Raw genomic sequence first — 21,101 nt, forward strand, 5'->3', positions numbered from 1 at the left:
AATTTGGAGTCGTTAATTAACCTAGCATGTTTTTGGAATGTGGGAGGAACCCGCAGAAAACCCACACGTGCACGGGGAGAACATGCAAACTCCACACAGAGATGGCCGAGGGTGGAATTGAACTCAGGTCTCCGAGCTGTGAGGTCTGCATGCAAACAACTCGACCGCCGTGCAGCCAGTGTGAATGGTTGTTTGTCTATATAGTAATCCCGTGCATAAAACTAAAAGTCAGGATGCAGGGTTGTAGACTATGACAACGTACCCCACTGGGTAGAGCACACTAATGATTCAGCATTCCGAATCTGCAAATTCTTAGATTTTCAGTCCCAAAAAATTCCGCAAAAAACACATATCTAATACAGGCAAAGCCAGCATATGTCTTTATGCTTCACTGATAATGTTGAAGCTGCACGGTGAATTAGTGGTTGGCGTACAGGCCCCACAACTAGGAAACCTGTGTTCAATTCCACCCTCTGTCATCTCTGTGTGGAGTTTGCATGTTCTCCATGTGCATGTGTGGGTTTTCTCCGGGTACTCCGGTGTCCTCCCACATTCCAAAAACATGCTAGGTTAATTGGCGACTCCAAATTGTCCATAGGTATGAATGTGAGTGTGAATGGTTGTTTGTCTATATGTGCCCTGTGATTGGCTGGGCCACCAGTCCAGGGTGTACCCCGCCTCTCGCCAGAGGTTTCATTCATTTATGGCACATATTTCCAAAATTTATATCCCTTTAGATAAAATGTAGTTGTGTATCGAATCGTTTACCACAAAAAAATTCCCCTACTTACTGTAGATAACTTATTTTTATATGCGATTAAATGTGATGAATTCCAAGTTAAAAGCAAAAAATTGATTAATCACAATTAAATAGTTTAGTTACTAGTGTCAACATTAGTGTTAGTGTTACTTGTGTTTTTGCTCCATTATTATTATTTTTTTTGTTTGTTTAATTTTATGCCCACAATGTGCCACCGGCAAATAACAAGCTGCAGGCCGCACATGGCCCCCAGACCACACTTTGGATACCCCTAGACTAAAGGAATGTATGCTATCCTGAAGGAGAATGTCCGGTCATCTGTTGGTGACCTCAAGCTGAAACCAACTTGGGTTCTTCAGCAGGACAATGATCCAAAACACACCAGCAAGTCCACCAAAAACCAAATGAAGACTTTGGAGTGGCCTAGTGTTTTAAAGCCAGTATCGTCCAATATTGATACCGTCCGTTTTCCACTGATATTGATCGGTGGCTGATTGATTGACGCATCCCTACTACTTATGTATGTTATCTGTGTTATAAGAGAGGGAAGTCAACATTCATTCATTCATTCATTTTCTACCGCTTTTTCCTCACGAGGGTCGCAGGGGTTGCTGGAGCCTATCCCAGCTGTCTTTGGGCGAGAGGCGGGGTACACCCTGGACTGGTCGCCAGCCAATCACAGGGCACATATAGACAAACAACCATTCACACTCACATTCATACCTATGGACAATTTGGAGTCTCCAATTAACCTAGCATGTTTTTGGAATGTGGGAGGAAACCGGAGTACCCGGAGAAAACCCACGCATGCACGGGGAGAACATGCAAACTCCACACAGAGATGGCTGAGGGTGGAATTGAACCCTGGTCTCCTAGCTGTGAGGTCTGCGCGCTAACCACTAGACCGCCGGGAAGTCAACAATTAATGAAAATTTGTAAGACCAGTGGAATAATTGCAAGAATTTACATTTTGAACTGGTGGATTTCGAGTGGGTAAAATATGACATCTGTTTCAGACAGTGGATCCCATCCGTGAAGCCATCTCCACCACCTGGACCAACATTCCCACTAGCTTCCCGGGAACGCTGGCATCAAGCATACCCAAAGCCATTTGGAAAAGCCCTATTCCAGGTACAAATGTCGTGTTTGAGAGAAACATCTTCCCCTGCTCACGTGCACTCAGGACTACGTACATGCTCATCATTTCAAATCCACGATTAAGACAGATCGGAAAACGGGAATGTTCAAACCACATTTGCTGTTCAAGTCCTTTCCTTTAAATCGTTAAACCTCCAAAATGCTTCATCAGATACAGCGGTCCCGTGTATTTTTCTTGGTGGCGGCTGTTGTTGAGTCGTCCTGTTCCCATTTTTTTTTTTTAACACTGTGTACTCTTTCCAGTATCAGCGGGATTTATGTGGAACAAGTCAAACATCTCACCAATGTGGATTCCAGTTATCGCGCCGTAGTCGACATCCTCCTCGACTGGAAAAACTAGGAGAGGGAAAACCATGAACACAAAGATCTGAAATTTCATGCTTAAAGTATTAGCACATGGTCTAAATCAAATGTAGCGCTATTTTGCTTTGGAAATTCAAATGATAGTTGGATTTGGGAATGATATCCAGAATGAAAAAAAAAAAAGATTAATAACTGGCTTACAAAGTGGTTGAAACAGTCAATGGAATGTTCTACATTTTGGAAAATGTAGAACGACTTTGGCGAGTACAGACATTCAAATCATCAAAAAAAAAAACTATATACTATACTATACTATAATTATGTATGTTATAGTATGAAGGCCACACTAAAAAGAAATACATTATTATATTATATTATTAAATTATTACATTATAACATTATTGGGAAAGTAATTATTACGTTACTTTTTGCAGAAATCGGAATTCCAGTGGCGTTCAGAGATGTTTTGTGGGAGTCAGCCTGAGTGATGACTTGCAACCAAAACACTAGGGGGCAGCAACCACAACTCTTGTTGACTAGCTATTTAATTCCCTGTTTACTAGTAATCAACAACAGCAACTGAAGTGATATGCAAATTGTTGATAATACTACACCACATTTCATTGTCGGTAATGTCGTTGTAACCTTTCAAATAAGGGGCTGCACGGTGGTCGTGCGGTTAGCGCGCAGACCTCACAGCTAGGAGACCCATGTTCAATTCCACCATCGGTCATCTCTGTGTGGAATTTCCATGTTCTCCCCGTGCATGCGTGGGTTTTCTCCGGGTACTCCGGTTTCCTCCCACATTCCAAAAACATGCTAGGTTAATTGGCGACTCCAAATTGTCCATAGGTATGAATGTGAGTGTGAATGGTTGTTTGTCTATATGTGCCCTGTGATTGGCTGGCGACATTGGCTGTTTCATTCATATATGGCACATATTTCCAAAATTGATATCCCTTTAGATAAAATGTAGTTATCATTGTAGTTGTGTATCGAATCGTTTACCACAAAAAAAATCATTAAATGTGATTAATTCTAAATTAAAATTCCCCAACTTATTGTAGATAAACTTATTTTTATATGCGATTAAATGTGATTAATTCCAAGTTAACAGCAACAAAATGTGATTAATCACAAATAAATTAAGCAATTAAGCAGTAGAAAATGAATGAATGAATTTATTTATTAATTCATTCATTCATTCATTCATTTATTTATTTATATATAACAGGGGTGTCGAAAGGCCCCGCATCTGCATTTTTTAAATGGCCCACAATACATTCATTCATTTTCTACCGCTGGGTGCTGGAGACTATCCCAGCTGTCTTCGGACGAGAGGCGGGGTACACCCTGGACCGGTCGCCAGCCAATCACAGGGCACATATAGACAAACAACCATTCACACTCACATTCATACCTATGGACAATTTGGAGTGGCCAATTAACCTAGCATGTTTTTGGAATGTGGGAGGAAACTGGAAATCTACACAAAAAAAAAAACGCAGTTTTATTGACTATTTTTATTGTTTTTCCTTTTCGCTGTGACCCTAATACTCCTTGTAAGTTTCATAAAATAATAACCCGTAAATGTACAATATGTTTGCCATCATCTGTAGTGCATATGGAACAAAAACACAACACTTGGTAACAACAGCAATGGTACGACCCATCACCTTCTGACCTGAACTCTCCCTCATAAGTCAGGCTTAAGTATGTTTATAGGTGGCCTTTTAAAAAAAGGTGTTTGGCTCTTTTAAGCGGTGCTTTTGTGGAAAAAGAAAAAGTCAGCTCATCACCTGCTGGTTTGACTTGCTGCGGTTGGAACATGGCTTTGGGTCGTTGTAGTGCAACTCTCCTGCAGGACGTTAAATCAAATCAGTGTTTTTTTTGTTTTTTTTAATGGGGGCCAAGACACAGAAAAAAAAAAGCATCACCTCTCGTGGAGCTGCTGTGAAGGGATGAGTCCCGCTCGGGTGTTGTTATTAGTGACCAGACAGGCCTGCCACCAGGCGTCATCCTCCATGGTGACGATCTGCAGGATGTCACCTCTTTTAAACGTAATTGCTGCATCCTTGCACGGGACCGCCGGATCCTCGTTTGGGTTGTAGTCAAATAGCGCTCTCACAAATAACTAGGAAGAAGAAAATCATATAAAATTAAAACTGCAAGCAGTGATGAGCGGGCTTGAGCACCTTGGGGGTACGCGCACGAGCGGATGGGCGCGCGGACACGTTGTACAAAAAAAACGGGGAGATCGAATAAGTCGTAAGGGAGTTACGGGACTTACAATTTTCTACCAGGAGGGGGCGACACCGGTGACAAGGCGGGTATGCGGTCACGTCCCGTCTGACGCCCCAAACCTCCATAAAAAAAAAATTGCGACGATCTGACTGTGCGGAAGGTACTTGTGGCGCCTACTTCTGGCCCGAAAATCGCCGGCGGCATCAAAAATGGCCGACTTCCTGTTGGTTTTGCAATATGGGTTCTTGAGACTTTTTGGTGCGTCCTGTCATGATAAACGTCTCCACCAAGTTTTGTGACGATCGGTAAAACTGGTGGCTGGGGCTAATTTTTTTTTATATTTCAAGGTGGCGCTAGAGAGTCAATTTTGGAACATTATATTTGAAACCTATAAAATATCAAATTTTTTGCCAGACCTGATGCGCTCGCCAAATTTGGTGAGTTTTCGGGCAATGTTAAGGCCCTCAAAATCGCGATCATTTTGGGAGAATAATAATAATAATAACAATAAACATTACGATTACAATACTTGTGGCGCCTACTTCTGGCCCGAAAATCGCCGACGGCATCAAAAATGGCCGACTTCCTGTTGGTTTTGCAATATGGGTTCTTGAGACTTTTTGGTGCGTCTTGTCATGATAGACGTCTCCACCAAGTTTCGTGACGATCGGTGAAACTGGTGGCGGGGGCTAATTTTTTTTATAATTTCAGAGAGTCAATTTTGGAACATTATATTTGAAACCCATAAAATATAAAATTTGTGGAGTTTTCGGGCATGTTAAGGCCCCAAATCGCGATCATTTTGGGAGAATAATAATAATAATAATAAACATTACGATTACAATAGGGCTTTCGCACTGTCAGTGCTCGAGCCCTAAATATGTTCTGACTATGAGAAATATCATAATACATATATACAGATGTTTACTCACTTGGAAAAGTAGTGCATTTCTTGAAAAATGATCACCGTCATAGATAATAATTAGTCTTAATCCAATACAATAAAAGCGTTTCTGTAACAATTTTCCATGATTTGGATCCAACTTAATTCTTAAAGGCATCGTAGCCAAGCCCAAACACAGCCAACAAATGGCAAAACTAGCTTTTTACTGTTCCCAGATGGGCGGCCGTTCACATAAAGCCACAATGCAAAACTCAAGTCAAAAGAAATACCACAAGGGAATATGTCATCCCATTGTACCTTTTTATTGGATGGCACGTCTTGTTTGGAGGAGGCAGGAACGATTGTGAATGTGACGTCACCTCGAGAGCGTGCCTGCACACCATTAATGACACATTCAATGTTAGGGAAATATGAGTGTTTGCTTTTTCTTTTGTTACATGAGGTGATTGATTGCTCCTTCTGTGTTTGTTTGCAGAATATGAAGCTGCAGCTGGGAGACGTTAGCTTAACATAAAGAAATAGAACGGTTAATTTGCATATGACTTACCGTATGGTGTTTATGTTAGGAAGACACGTAAAGGTATAAAGTACATGCAGTGTTTCATTTTTTTTCCAGGAAAGGTTGTGATACTTTGTTGTAAAGGTTGTGTCGCCTTCTGGTGAGCTTGGATATACATATAGTCCTCCATCTTGGCAGTCAGATTCATTCATTCATTTAGAAAACCGGAGAAAACCCACACATGCACGGGGAGAACATGCAAACTCCACACAGAGATGGCCGAGGTGTGGAATTGAACTCGGGTCTCCTAGCTGTCTATCTATCCCTTTCAATAAAATGTAGTTGTCATTGTAGTTGTGTATTGAATCGTTTACCACATAAAATTTCCTCTACTTCTTGTAGATAAACTTATTTCTATATGCAATTAAATGTGATTAATTCCAAGTTAACAGCAACAAAATGTGATTAATCACAATTAAATATTTTAGTTTAGTTACTAAACATAGTAGAATGTAGGAGGAAACCGGAGAAAACCCACGCATGCACGGGGAGAACATGCAAACTCCACACAGAGATGGCCGAGGGTGGAATTGAACTCGGGTCTCCTCGCTGTCTGTCTATCCCTTTCGATAAAATGTAGTTATTGTAGTTGTGTATTGAATCGTTTACCACATAAAATTTCCGCTACTTCTTGTCGATAAACTTATTTTTATATATGATTAAATGTGATTAATTCCAAGTTAACAGCAACAAAATGTGATTAATCACAATTAAATACTTTAGTTTAGTTACTAAACGTAGTAGAATGTGGGAGGAAACTGGAGAAAACCCACACATGCACGGGGAGAACATGCAAACTCCACACAGAGATGGCCGAGGGTGGAATTGAACCCTGGTCTCCTAGCTGTCTGTCTATCCCTTTCGATAAAATGTATTGAATTGTTTACCACATAAAATTTCCCCTACTTATCGTAGATAAACTTATTTTTATAAGTGATTTAATGTGATTAATTCCAAGTTAACAGCAACAAAATGTGATTAATCACAATTAATTATTTGAGTTTAGTTACTAAACATAGTAGAATGTGGGAGGAAACTGGAGAAAACCCATACATGCATGTGGAGAACATGCAAACTTCTCACAGAGATGGCAGAGGGTGGAATTGAACTCGGGTCTCTTAGCTGTGAGGTCTGCGTACTAACCACTAGGCCACCGTGCAGCCCGCTGTATGTTTATTTATTTTTTTGTTAGTTTTTTTTTGACAGCAGCACCAGCTATATCCACTACTATACTATATCCAAGCTCACCAAGGTGATTTTACAACAAAGTATCAGAACCTTTTCCTGGAGAATGAATGAATAAAGACGAATAAAGACATATTCTAAAACATGAAGGAGTTCATAAAATATGAAATAGTATCAATAAGTACCTCCTGTCTCTTGTCTACTAAGGGGTTAACATTTTTCCCCTCGACAACATACGACCTGGATCTGTCAGAAGTGCACCCCCACACCCCCCAAAAAAACCTCATCAAGTCTAAAAGTACCCACAGAAGACGGGGGTGGGGGTGGGGGGGGGGGGTGAAGGAAAAAGCTATTTAAAGTGTCTTTGTAAAGTGTTTGGCTAGCATCTATGTACCTTGGCATCGTTGACACAAGCCTACTGGTGAGATGAACAACATTCTTCCAAAAGATATTGCCATATTTATGGTTATGCAGAGTGCGGTATAATTCTAATAATTTTAATAGCTATACGATATTTGTCATCCATCTACACGTCTGCATTTACCAACCTCAGTAATTAACATAAGGCATATTTCATGCAAATTATAAGCAGAGACAATTTCTTGGCATATCTTTTTTAGTGTCGGAATTCACTGAGCTAACCATTTTTTGGCTGTATTGCTTCAAATTGTTCATGTTTCATATATTTTTTTTTTTGTTATTGGCAACAAATATTTTGTAAGGGACCAAAACTAACATGAAATTAATCTTACTGACAAGTTTTGTTTGTGGAGCCAAAAGAGGAAATGCTTGATTGGTCTGTCTCGTGTTGTCCAGAAATATAAAAACTCAATGAGACATTTGCTTTCATTACACAACTACAGTATAGTTCTGTCATAAACACTCGCTTGTGTGAAAAAAGGTGGATTAATGCACCGTAAGAAGCTAGCCTTTACAAATGGCTGGCGTACCAATGCAAGCATGTGGGGACGTGCACTTCATTTCATAATAATGTATAGCTCACTATACATTTAGGTTATACAGTCTTAGGTTTACCAAGTTCCGGGTTATGACAATTAATGATTACTTTATAAAAAAAAAATAATATTAATATTTATTCATTGAAATGTAATATTAATGTTATTTTTTAATTATTTGTTATTATTTATATATTTTTTATTAAAAAAAAATACAAATTTTATTAAAACATTTTAAAATAACACTGTGTTATTTTTGTACTTTTTCATTTCTATTTATAATATATATAGATTATTACATAGATACATACATTTATTTTCATTAATTATATTTTAGATTATAAAAATATTTACAAATGTTTAAAATATTGTAATTTGAAAGTCCTAAAAACACTGAACAATGAATGTACCTGTTCATTTTATTTTATTTTATTTTACTATAATTATTTATATTTCATACATACAGGAGTTTCGTTAAATATAAAATATTTAGAAAAATGTTAAATATTTTCATTTACAATTCCAAAAATAACACTGCATATGAATGTATAATTTGTATTTTGTTTTATTTCATTATATTTTATTCATATGTTATGCTTTAAATAGTGTGTATTATTTTTATTTTATTTTTTATTATTTATATTGTTTTATTTTTTATTTATTTTTAACATTTAAAACATTTATAAAATATGTTAAATATTTTCATTCACAATTCTATAAATAACAGGCGTATAATTTATTGCATAATTTATTATTATGATAAATTAAATTAAATAAAATTAATTAAAATAAATTAAATAAATTAAATAAATTAAATAACAATAAATAATATAATATAATAATAATAAATAATAAATAAATTATTACATAATTTTATTTATATATGATTATTTAGTTATAAATTATTATGATTATTTATATTTAAAAAAATAAAATAATTACAACAAAATTACAACTCTTGTTGCAAATGTTGATCCAAAATCAGAGAATGTCAAATAGACATTTTCCCAAGCGCCACAGTGACCATTCTCAAATGAATTTGCAACGTAACCCCCGTGAAAGGCGGGACTCAAACATGACTCAGGACTCACCAGGAGTGGAAGAACCTCTTTGGGCTTCCTGCGCTCCAGAGAGACACCGTTCACCTCTTTTAGCTGGTCTCCTTCATGGATCAGACCTGCAACAACCATTTGGTGTTGGCCTGCTTGGCACCGTGCGTTCACACAATCGATACTTCATCTTACCACTCTTGTCGGCCGCCCCTCCTCGCATGACTCTCGCCACAACAATGGCCCCGGTGGATTCGTCCCTTTTAATTGTGGCTCCCTAAACGCATAGTAAAAAAACATGTTGTTTGTATTATGATCCAGACAGGCCTCTTATTAGGAGTCACTTTATTCCAGTTGAAGGTTATTTGTATCAAGATGGGAGCATTTAGGCAGCTGCTGTCATGTAACACACAAAAAAAAGCATATTGGATAAGGTTATACAAACTTGCGTTATTTTCAACAGATGTTGTTGCTTTGGAGCAAAAAATGGCAGTGGAAACAGCACCCTTATGTCGTTCATAGGGTGTAGTCGGTCCTGTATGGAAAAACTGGAACACGTCGGGTCGATGAAAAAAAAAAAAAAAAAAAAAAAAAAAAGCACATGTTCCAATTAAGTTTTGGGATCAATACAAGCGGCTGTTTTCCATTATTGTTTTCAAGCAAAAACACTACTCATTAAGTCCATTATTCTCATATTATGCTAATCATGCTACTTTGTCGTGATGAGAACCGTGTTTGTTGTTTTCCAGTTGCGCTGTCAATAATATTAAATTAGAAGTAAAGATTACACGATGAGACAGATAATACTTTGATGATAAGCCAGAAGGATTAAATGGATTGTTGCTATTTACTAATCAACTACTGGACCTGCTAACGGAATAAAATCTGGTCCATGTTACTCCTTAGCAGACAATCACCATATATTCTTTATATATATATATATAGACCTCGATCCACGCTCAAATCCCTTCAACTTTTTCTTCAAGGAAAAAATAACAACCTCAAGAAGCCTTTGTGGCCTTGGTGGAAAATATGTGAACTTTGAATCCTTATTTCAGTCCGGTACCACCTGATCCAAGAAATTTCCAAGTGACAATAACTTGGAACAAAGCAGAATAAGATGTTCTGGTAGGACTAAGAAAATTAGTCATGATTAAAGACCAGCCTTGGAAGGTAATTTAGTTCAGGCGCAGCAGAGGAATGATCTCAGTCTATGATAATGCTCAACAATGACTGAAGGGCATCAATGAAGAAATGTCACTTTTTTTTTTAGCTTGCTCGCTAAATTTATTATATATGTGATATATATATGTGAGTGTGAATGGTTGTTTGTCTATATGTGCCCTGTGATTGGCTGGCCGCAGACCTCACAGCCTCCTTCATGTTTTAGAATATGTCTTTATTTGTCTTTATTCATTCATTCTCCAGGAAAGGTTCTGATACTTTGTTGTAAAACAAATCTCCGGTTTCCTCCCACATTCTACTATGTTTAGTAACTAAACTAAAATATTTAATTGTGATTAATCACATTTAGTTGCTGTTAACTTGGAATTAATCCCATTTAATCGCTTATAAAAATAAGTTTATCTACAAGAAGTAGGGGAAATTTTATGTGGTAAACAATTCAATACAAAACTACAATAACTACATTTTATCGAAAGGGATAGACAGACAGCTAGGAGGCCTGAGTTCAATTCCACACCTCGGCCATCTCTGTGTGGAGTTTGCATGTTCTCCCCGTGCATGTATGGGTTTTCTGCGGTTTCCTCCCACATTCTACTATGTTTAGTAACTAAACTAAAATAGTTAATTGTGATTAATCACATTTAGTTGCTGTTAACTCGGAATTAATCACATTTAATCGCTTATAAAAATAAGTTTATCTACAAGAAGTAGGGGAAATTTTATGTGGTAAACGATTCAATACAAAACTACAATAACTACATTTTATCGAAAGGGATAGACAGACAGCTAGGAGGCCTGAGTTCAATTCCACACCTCGGCCATCTCTGTGTGGAGTTTGCATGTTCTCCCCGTGCATGTATGGGTTTTCTCCGGTTTCCTCCCACATTCTACTATGTTTAGTAACTAAACTAAAATATTTAATTGTGATTAATCACATTTAGTTGCTGTTAACTTGGAATTAATCACATTTAATCGCTTATAAAAATAAATTTATCTACAAGAAGTAGTCGAAATTTTATGTGGTAAACGATTCAATACACAACTACAATGTTAACTACATTTTATCGAAAGGGATAGACAGACAGCTTGGAGACCCGAGTTCAATTCCACACCTCGGCCATCTCTGTGTGGAGTTTGCATGTTGAACTTTTTTAACAATGAACTTTTATCATGTCTACTATATTGGGTAAAACGAGTGTAAATGTTAATATAGGGGTCTTATTTAATGTCTAGAGGACTCTAATAATTTTAATCACCGTTTTTAGAAGGTCCTAAAACTGTTTTCTGTGCTCTAACTAGGAAAATATTCTATTTGTAAGTAAGGAATATTACTTCATAGGCTGCATGGCAGATTAATGAATGATGAATGAATGATTTTAGCGTTTTGCTTGTTATGAGTGAACAATGGCAATTGAAGAGAGAAGGAAAGGGTCCAACAGTCTCTTTATTGCAAATGTTGATCTGAAATTGGAGGAGACGTCAATGTCAAGCTAGCTGAAGGGTGAATGAGCCAATGAGTGAATGGCTCGTGGGGGTGCTGGAGCCTATCCCAGCCTATTATGAATTTATATTTTCAACAATATTGTCAATAATTCCAAAATTCATATCCCATCCATTTTTTATGCCGCTTATTCTCATGACGGTCATGGGGATGCTGGAGCCTATCCCAGCTGTCTTCAGGCGAGAGGCGGGGTACACCCTGGACTGGTGGCCAGCCAATCACAGGGCACATATAGACAAACAACCATTCACACTCACATTCATACCTATGGACAATTTGGAGTCGCCAATTAACCTAGCATGTTTTTGGAATGTGGGAGGAAAGCTGGAGAAAACCCACGCAAAACTCCACACAGAGATGGCAGAGGGTGGAATTGAACCCTGGACTCCTAGCTGTGAGGTCTGCGCGCTAACCACTCAAATTCAGTTTGAAGTAAAACTTGATGTTTTTGTTGACACCGTGCCGCCCCCATGATAACATGTCGTACTTTTTAAAAAAGTATTTTAAGACTTGAATCCAAACAGCTTCTTTCAAGTTTTTCTAGTAAGACTAGGTGTGCGCCCCCGCCCGGCCCCCACCAGGAGGGGACCGGGGTGCCTGCCTTTTGGTGACCATTCATCTCAATCTACTCACAATATATGGGTAAAGTTGAATGATGGCACAAAAGGGGACACAAAATGATGAATCAAAAGCAAAGTTACTGACCAGGGGCTCTTTGGTTTTGACAAGACTGACGATCTTGACTGAGTCGTCTTCATCGTCCGTTATGTTGTCAGGTATCGGTGGCAGCGTGGGCTCGTAGTCCCTCCGAGCCACTGCGTCATGGACATACAAAAGACTCTGTACAAGAAAACACAGTTATTATTACTTCTTATTTTAATTTATTTAACATGCTAGGTTAATTGGCGACTCCAAATTGTCCATAGGTATGAATGTGAGTGTGAATGGTTGTTTGTCTATATGTGCCCTGTGATTGGCTGGCCACCAGTCCAGGGTGTACCCCGCCTCTCGCCGGAGGTTTCATTCATTTATGGCACATATTTCCAAAATTGATATCCCTTTAGATGAAATGTAGTTGTCATTGTAGTTGTGTATTGAATCGTTAACCACATAAAATTTCCCCTACTTCTTGTAGTACTATTGTAGATTAATTTTTTTATATGCGATTAAATGTACCCAAGTTAATAGCAACAAAATGTGATTAATCACAATTAAATATTTTAGTTTAGTTACTAGTTATGCTGGAGCCTATCCCAGCTATCTTTCGGGTGAGAGGCGGGGTACACCCTGGACTGGTGGCCAGCCAATCACAGGGCACATATAGACAAACAACCATTCACACTCACATTCATACCTATGGGAAATTTGGAGTCGCCAATTAACCTAGCATGTTTTTGGAATGTGGGAGGAAACCGGAGTACCCGGAGAAAACCCATGCATGCACGGGGAGAACATGCAAACTCCACACAGAGATGGCCGAGGATGGAATTGAACTCGGGTCTCCTAGCTGTCTATCTATCCTTTTTGATAAAACGTAGTTATCATTATAGTTGTGTATTGAATCGTTTACCACATAAAATTTCCCCTACTTCTTGTGGATAAACTTATTTTTTATATGCGATTAAATGTGATTAATTCCAAGTTAACAGCAAAAATGTAATTAATCACAATTAAATATTTGTTTAGTTATCATTGTAGTTGTGTATTGAATCGTTTACCACATAAAATTTCCCCTACTTCTTGTAGATAAACGTATTTTTATATGCGATTAAATGTGATTAATTCCAAGTTAACTGCAACAAAATGAGATTAATCACAATTAAATATTTTAGTTTAGTTACTAGTGTCAACATTTCTGCTCTTTTTGTGTTTTTGCTCTATTATCCACATTTTTGCTGTTTTTTTGGGTTTAATTTTAAGACAACACAGTTATTATTACTTTTAATTTAATGTATAGGCCACAGTTTCTTACACTTCTTCTTTTCCTGTGCATTTCTACCACCCCCGCCAGTCACGGACCATTTACGGCACCCCTTTGGAAGCCGCAGGTGCAACTCCAGTGCGCCTTATTGACTGATCAAAGGTGATCGGGAGGGTGAATGAGTGCAAACATTTCCACATTTCCTAGAGGCCCGCCTGATGCATTCGAGCGCATTAAGCACTTTCAGTTAGCGGCATGCCAAATGCGGTGATGTTTGGGAATGCACACCGCGCCGTTGGGCCACCTGCAAGAACTCATTCCACCAACCAACCACCAAGTGTCTTCGCTCAAATGTCGTGTCACGTCGTAGGTCGTGTTTTCAGAGAAATTATGACTACGTGGTCTTTATTTCTTCCAATGCCCAGACAGGTATTCATTTGGCGTGAACTTTTACCTTGTCAAAAATCATATGTTTATTACTAGGAAAAACATTATTTTGTTGGAGGAAATGACCATGTGGAGTTACAGCTGCCATAAGGCCTATTTAGGTGCAAGAAATGTCTGCATATTGTCCTGAACTGTCACTTTGCGGAGCCGTCATTTAGTGTACTTGTTATCCTAGTGTCCATCAACAGTTGCTCTGCTTAGACGCCGACGTCGTGTGCTTTTGGCTGCAATCAGGTTCTCATGAAAACAAACGTTTATTCACGCTATATTAAACCGCCGCCGCGTCGCTCCTATACGTGCCTACCTAAGCTTAAGCCAAAAAACAAGCAGGGTCATTAGGTACTGTTCAAACAAATCTGCTAGTTCTCAGTTCACTCACTGGACCGGTTGTGTAAGTCTCGACATCGGTGAATACTAATAAACATAACTTAGTAGTTATGAATGATAGAAGGCAGTACCTTTTATTTGGAGAAGGAAAAGGGGCAATCAATTTCAAACTAATTTGCCACTTCGCATGACCCAAATAGGAGGGAAGTGCCAGAAAGCATTGACCAGAAGCCTTAAAATGTGTGCGTTTTAAATCCGAGGGACTCACTTCTAAATAGGCTTTTCTACTCACGATTATTTAGAATTTAAAACCAGTATCATAAATAAACAAATCTTTAAAAAAAAAAGAGGTCTCACTCGCTCACATTTTGTATTTGCTGAACATTTGTGGGCGGGTTTGGGAGCTAATATGCTAACAATAAAGAAAAATAATAATTTTTAAAAAAAGTATGCGTTCTAACTGTATATTATTATTAATTTATATTTTCAACAATATTTTCAATAATTACAAAATTCATATCCCATTCATCCATTTTATATGCCGCTTATTCTCACAGTGACAGTCGTGGGTATGCTGGAGCCTATCCCAGCTGTCTTCATACGAGAGGCGGGGTACACCCTGGAATGGTGGTCAGCCAATCACAGGGCACATATAGACAAACAACCATTCACACTCACATTCATACCTATGGACAATTTGGAGTCGCTAATTAACCTAGCATGTTTGTGGAATGTGGGAAACATGCAAACTCCACACAGAGATGTAATTGAAATTTATATTTTCAACAATATTTTCAATAATAGCACATATTTTAAAAGTTGATATCCCTTTAGATAAAATGTAGTTATCATTGTAGTTGTGTATCGAATTGTTTACCACAAAAAAATCCCCTACTTATTGTAGATAACCTTATTTTTGTATGTGATTAAATGTGATTAATTCGACATTAACCGCAAAAAATGTGATTAATCACAATTAAATATTTTAGTTCAATTACTAGTGTCAACATTTCTGCTCTTCTCTTTCTGTGTTTTTGCTCTATTATTTTTGCTTTTTTTCGGTTTAATTTTATGCCCACAATGTGCCGCTGGCTAATAACAAGCTGCAGGTCGCAAATGGCCCCCAGGCCACACTTTGGATACACCTGGACTAAAGGAATCTATGCTGTCCTGAAGGAGAATGTCCGGTCATCTGTTGGTGACCTCAAGCTGAAACCAACTTGGGTTCTTCAGCAGGACAATGATCCAAAACACACCAGCAAGTCCACCAAAAACCAAATGAAGACTTTGGAGTGGCCTAGTCCAAGTCCTGACCTGAATCCTACTGAGATGCTGTGGCATTTTGTGTTGACATTGACAAATATTCACATTTGTTTATAATGTGAACCATTTAAGGGGGCAAACACTTTTTCCCACCACTGTATGTGTTCATGTATGAAATAAGAATTGTCAAAGATGTGCAGTTTTCCTTCAAAGAACAATCGGGACAACTTCAGAAATCCGTACCTTAAAGTGAGGATTAGAAAATAGGGCCAACAGTTCTTTAACTTCCTCTCTCCAGTCATGCTGGGTCAGGTCTTCCAAAAACTGAAAATCGAGAAACCAAAGACAGATTGTTATATGATCACGTTAATATGAATCTTTGTGCAATGCAACACATTCATTCATTCATTTTCTACCGCTTTTTCCTCACGAGGGTTGCGGGGGGTGCTGGAGTCTATCCCAGCTGTCTTTGGGCGAGAGGCGGGGTACACCCTGGACTGGTGGCCAGCCAATCACAGGGCACATATAGACAAACAACCATTCACACTCACATTCATACCTATGGACAATTTGGAGTCGCCAATTAACCTAGCATGTTTTTGGAATGTGGGAGGAAACCGGAGTACCCGGAGAAAACCCACGCATGCACGGGGAGAACATGCAAACTCCACACAGAGATGGACGAGGGTGGAATTGAACTCAGGTCTCCTAGTTGTGAGGTCTAGGTGGCAAATGTGTAAATGTGCAAATATACAAGTGTACAGTGACAGTTGTGATGTCGTCACTACCAACAGCACTAAATTCATCACATAGCAACTTAACACCCAAAAGGTGTACCTAATACCAGACTGGTAGCCAGCCAATCACAGGGCACATATAGACAAACAACCATTCACACTCACGGAAAATTTGGTGTCGCCAATTAACCTAGCATGTTTTTGGAATGTGGGAGGAAACCGGGATACCCATAGAAAACCCACACATGCACGGGGAGAACATGCAAACTCTACACAGAGATGGCCGAGGGTGGAATTGAACCCTGGTCTCCTAGCTGTGAGGTCTGCGCGCTAACCACTAGACCACCGTGCCACCCCAATGAAAACACAAGGAAGGAAATTCATCCCGATAACGGTGACACATCATCAGTGTCAGTGTTTCATACCGGGGGAACCGTTCAACTTATTGCGACTCATTTTGGGAAAAAAAAAAAAGCACCAGCTCCGGCGTCCTCAAGGCTAACACGACAGCTGTGGCGACAAATAAAATAGAGCAGTCGGGCCGTCGGGCCGGCCAGCGACCGTGTGCAGTCGCCCACTTGTCAAGAATATTACTGTAATGACTTCTACTGCTTCAAGATGTCGAGGCACACTCCCGAGACACAAAGCATGAAGGTCATTAGTTTCCACTGTGAGCAAACAGAAGCGTCTCTGAGGGGAAACAGGCTCGCGGTTTTTGGCCATTCCAGCAGGTTCTGATGATTTAAGCCAGGCGGAGAAGGGCTGTCGGACCAAATCAGAAGCGACGAGAGTGAGAGAAGGATGGGAGTTTGATGGTCAAGTATGGAAAAATGGCACAAAGAGTTGCTGTTAGCATGATGACAAGATAACACACGGGTGTTTCATTTTGGGCTTGATGGTAAGCGAGGATGGATGTGTTCATTATGAAACATGATGCACATCGCAGATGTTGTGTGCCACTTTGGGTAAACGCTGTTTGTAGTGTGTGTACGCGCTGTCACTTCCTCCGACATTCCAAAAACATGCTAGGTTAATTGCTGGAAAAGCCTCCAATGTGGCTGAATGACAACAATTCTGCAAAGATGAGTGGGCCAAAATTCCTCATTGAGACGGGGAGAACATGCAAACTCCACACATAGAAAGCCGAAGATGGAATTGAACTCGGGTCTCTTAGCTGTGAGGCTTGCGCTAACCACACGACCGACATGCAGCCCATGAAGTAATATTCCTTACCTATAAATAGAATATTTTCATAGTTTGCGCAAAGAAAACAGTTTTAGGACCTTCTAAAAACGGTGATTAAAATGATTAGAGTCCTCTAGACATGAAATAACACCCCTATAGTAACATTTACACTTGTGTTACCCAATATAATAGACATAATAAAAGTTCATTCATTAATTCATTTTCTACCACTTATCCTCACAAGGGTCGCAGGGGGTGCTGGAGCCTATCCCAGCTGTCTTCGGGCAACAGGTGGGGTACACCCTGGACTGGTGGCCAGCCAATCACAGGGCACATATAGACAAACAACCATTCACACTCACATTCATACCTATGGACAATTTGGAGTCGCTAATTAACCTAGGATGTTTTTGGGTCTGCTAGCTGTGGGGCCTGCGTGCTAACCAATTTAATTGTGATTAATCACATTTAGTTGCTGTTAACTTGGAATTAATCACATTTAATCGCTTATAAAAATAAGTTTATCTACAAGAAGTAGGGGAAATTTTATGTGGTAAACGATTCAATACACAACTACAATGATAACTACATTTTATCGAAAGGGATAGACAGACAGCTAGGAGACCCGAGTTCAATTCCACCCTCGGCCATCTCTGTGTGGAGTTTGTATGTTCTCCCCGTGCATGCGTGGGTTTTCTCCGGGTACTCCGGTTTCCTCCCACATTCCAAAAACATGCTAGGTTAATTAGCGACTCCAAATTGTCCATAGGTATGAATGTGAGTGTGAATGGTTGTTTGTCTATATGTGCCCTGTGATTGGCTGGCGACCAGTCCAGGGTGTACCCCGCCTCTCGCCCAAAGACAGCTGGCATAGGCTCCAGCACTCCCGTGACCCTCGTGAGGAAAAAGCGGTAGAAAATGAATGAATTAATTGTGAATAGCCACATTTACATGGACCTAAATATTCCAATCAAGACAAGATAACACACGGGTGTTTCATTTGGGGCTTGATGGTAAGCGAGGATGGATGTGTTCATTTTGAAACATGATGCACATCGCAGATGTTGTGTGCCACTTTGGGTAAACGCTGTTTGTAGTGTGTGTGGGCGCTGTCACTTTGTCTTAAATGTGAAATTAATTGTATTCCTCCAAAGTGAAACGTTACACCAAATGAGTTTAGCAGCTCGTGAACTGTCCTCAGTGACCAAACTCTCCGCATCCAGATTAAAAAAAAAAAAATCTCGCTGTATCTTGTTTCAGGCCCGGTCGGCAGACTTGAAAGATACTTAAGTGTTCCTATAGAGTCCTGCGCCTTGTTTATTGTTTCCGTGTGACAGTGAAGTGACAGGAAACAATTTAAAAACCTGACAAATCCTTTCCCTTTGCATCTGCAGTCATCCTGTCATCCGTACGCCATGTGTTTGTCTGATGTTCGAAGTAGGGGCTTACATGCGAGGCCAGACTGGTTGCACGCTCTTCAACGGGAACGGGACCTCGCTTCACAAAGCGCCGCAGTCGCTCGTAGATCTGTGGAGTCAGGTAAGTTATGACAATAAAGTGTTGTTTTCCAGTGTGCTGATCCCTCCTTTATCGCGGTTAATTGGTCCCCAGACCTGACCGTGATAAGTGAATTTTTTTTCTGTATGTATTAGGGGTGTCACAAGATCTCGCGAGATTAAAATGTGACAAGATTTCTCATTCTGTAAAAAAAAAATCGGAATTTTTTGCCAGACCTCCTGCCTCCAAAGAGTCTGTGAATTGGTTTCCACACCTTGGCGCGTTTCTTCCATAGAACAACTGCATGAACAGAGCGAGCCCTTGTGTCAATTATACAGTCTCTATGTCTCTGTGGGTGGAGGCGGGGCCAGTAGTATATACACACAGAGTGTAGCCGTAGAGTGTAACGCAGTTGAAATAAAATGAGTGAATATTGTTGTATTTTTTCATTGTACTTAAAAGTAATGGTAATGATTTTATTTCATTTGAACATGCATCAGATTACAATTGAATGCATCACATAATCAGTTCCCAGTTCCACATGTCCAAAAGGAGTAGGAAGAAGCAAAGCTTATTAAATCCTACCCCTCCATCTGGTACTTTTACAATCAGTAACTGTTACATTTGTTCACTTCCTGCTTTCCTCATATAGTTTAAATTTTTTATTTTTTATTTTTTATTTTTTATTTTTTATTTTTTATTTTTTATTTTTTATTTTTTATTTTTTATTTTTTATTTTTTATTTTTTATTTTTTATTTTATTTTATTTTTTCAATTCTTTTTAATTTATTTTTTTTTTGTCCCGTACCGAAGTACGAGGTGAAAAGTAATGTTAATATCTCGTCTTGTCTCATTCTCATAGACTCAATCTTGTCTATTATCTCATTTTGTGACACCCTTTGTATTTATAAATTGAACATTTTTGTACTAACTTCATAGAAAAGCTATGTACGACCTTCTAAATGTGTTTTTTAATCATTATTAGAGACCTCTAGACATGAAATAACACCCCTATGGTCACCTTTACACTCATATTACCCAATATAGTAGACGTAATAAGAGAAATAAGACGTATACGATTTAGTATAAACTCACATATTAGCATTGAGAGAGTTTGTTATTATTTTTTTTTTACTTCTGGTTTCTGTACAGTACTTCCTGTTGTGGTTAGTATAGACTCACATATTAGCATTGAGAGAGTTTGTTATTATTTTTTTTAACTTCTGGTTTCTGTACAGTACTTCCTGTTGTAGTTAATATAGACTCACATATTAGCATTGAAAGAGTTTGTTATTATTTTTTTTAACTTCTTGTTTCTGTACAGTACTTCCTGTTGTGGCTCATTAATGTAACATTACTGACACCTAGTGACCAGTGTTGAATACTATGCATCATCTCAGAATGCCTTATGTTTGTATTTCAGTTCATGTAGCCATTTTTCTGCTTGGTTATTGGTTATTTTTCATATTAGGTTATTGTGAGCTAGCTGTGGTGAATCTAAAACCTGACTGGTTAACAGCCCTATTGCTAATAGTTGTTTACGTCATGGCAACACATGAAAGCTGATATGTGATTGGACAAGAAAATGCTAGAAGAAGTGCAGCCAAGAGACTCAAAGGGCTATTTGTTTACACGTGAATGGAGGAAAAATTAGAATGAAATTAACACAAAGCAATCCTTGCCTTAAAGAGCAGGTGGAGCTTCTTCTCCATCAACATGCTGTGGAGGAAGCGGTAGTGAGCTTCTTGATCGGCTTGGGACGCCGGCCCAGATATTGGCGCTGACGGCAACATACTGGAAAGGTGAAAGGTTAAACAAACATGGTAAAACTGTGAGGTTTATTTTATTTTATTTTATTTTATTTTATTTTATTTTATTTTATTTTATTTTATTTTATTTTATTTTATTTTATTTTATTTT

General features: G+C 38.8%; 1 protein-coding gene and 1 long non-coding RNA gene across 3 annotated transcripts in view; one reads left to right on the plus strand and one right to left on the minus strand.

Moving 5' to 3' along the window:
- The window catches only part of LOC131125705 (MAGUK p55 subfamily member 7-like), a 36,071-nt gene that overhangs the window by 14,485 nt on the left and 485 nt on the right, over window positions 1-21,101 (minus strand). Inside the window, exons 2-11 of one of the 2 annotated variants that reach the window (XM_058067504.2) lie at window positions 20,864-20,975; window positions 19,134-19,211; window positions 16,006-16,086; window positions 12,510-12,644; window positions 9,314-9,395; window positions 9,161-9,246; window positions 5,667-5,741; window positions 4,159-4,355; window positions 4,021-4,079; window positions 2,201-2,254 (exon numbers count right to left, since the gene is read on the minus strand). In XM_058067504.2, the coding sequence (XP_057923487.2) occupies window positions 2,201-2,254; window positions 4,021-4,079; window positions 4,159-4,355; window positions 5,667-5,741; window positions 9,161-9,246; window positions 9,314-9,395; window positions 12,510-12,644; window positions 16,006-16,086; window positions 19,134-19,211; window positions 20,864-20,975 (959 nt within the window). The remainder of the gene's footprint in view (window positions 1-2,200; window positions 2,255-4,020; window positions 4,080-4,158; window positions 4,356-5,666; window positions 5,742-9,160; window positions 9,247-9,313; window positions 9,396-12,509; window positions 12,645-16,005; window positions 16,087-19,133; window positions 19,212-20,863; window positions 20,976-21,101) is intronic. The other variant, XM_078791406.1, reaches the window with a different exon arrangement.
- On the plus strand, window positions 1,667-21,018 carry LOC144898619 (uncharacterized). The gene is made up of 4 exons (XR_013627522.1): window positions 1,667-1,695; window positions 1,777-1,891; window positions 19,079-19,223; window positions 20,871-21,018. It is a non-coding gene; the product is annotated as an uncharacterized LOC144898619 (long non-coding RNA).

Source organism: Doryrhamphus excisus, linkage group LG6 (assembly GCF_037039965.1).
Source record: "Doryrhamphus excisus strain RoL-2023G ecotype Guam linkage group LG6, RoL_Dexc_Guam_v1.1, whole genome shotgun sequence".
Classification (NCBI taxonomy): domain Eukaryota; kingdom Metazoa; phylum Chordata; class Actinopteri; order Syngnathiformes; family Syngnathidae; genus Doryrhamphus; species Doryrhamphus excisus.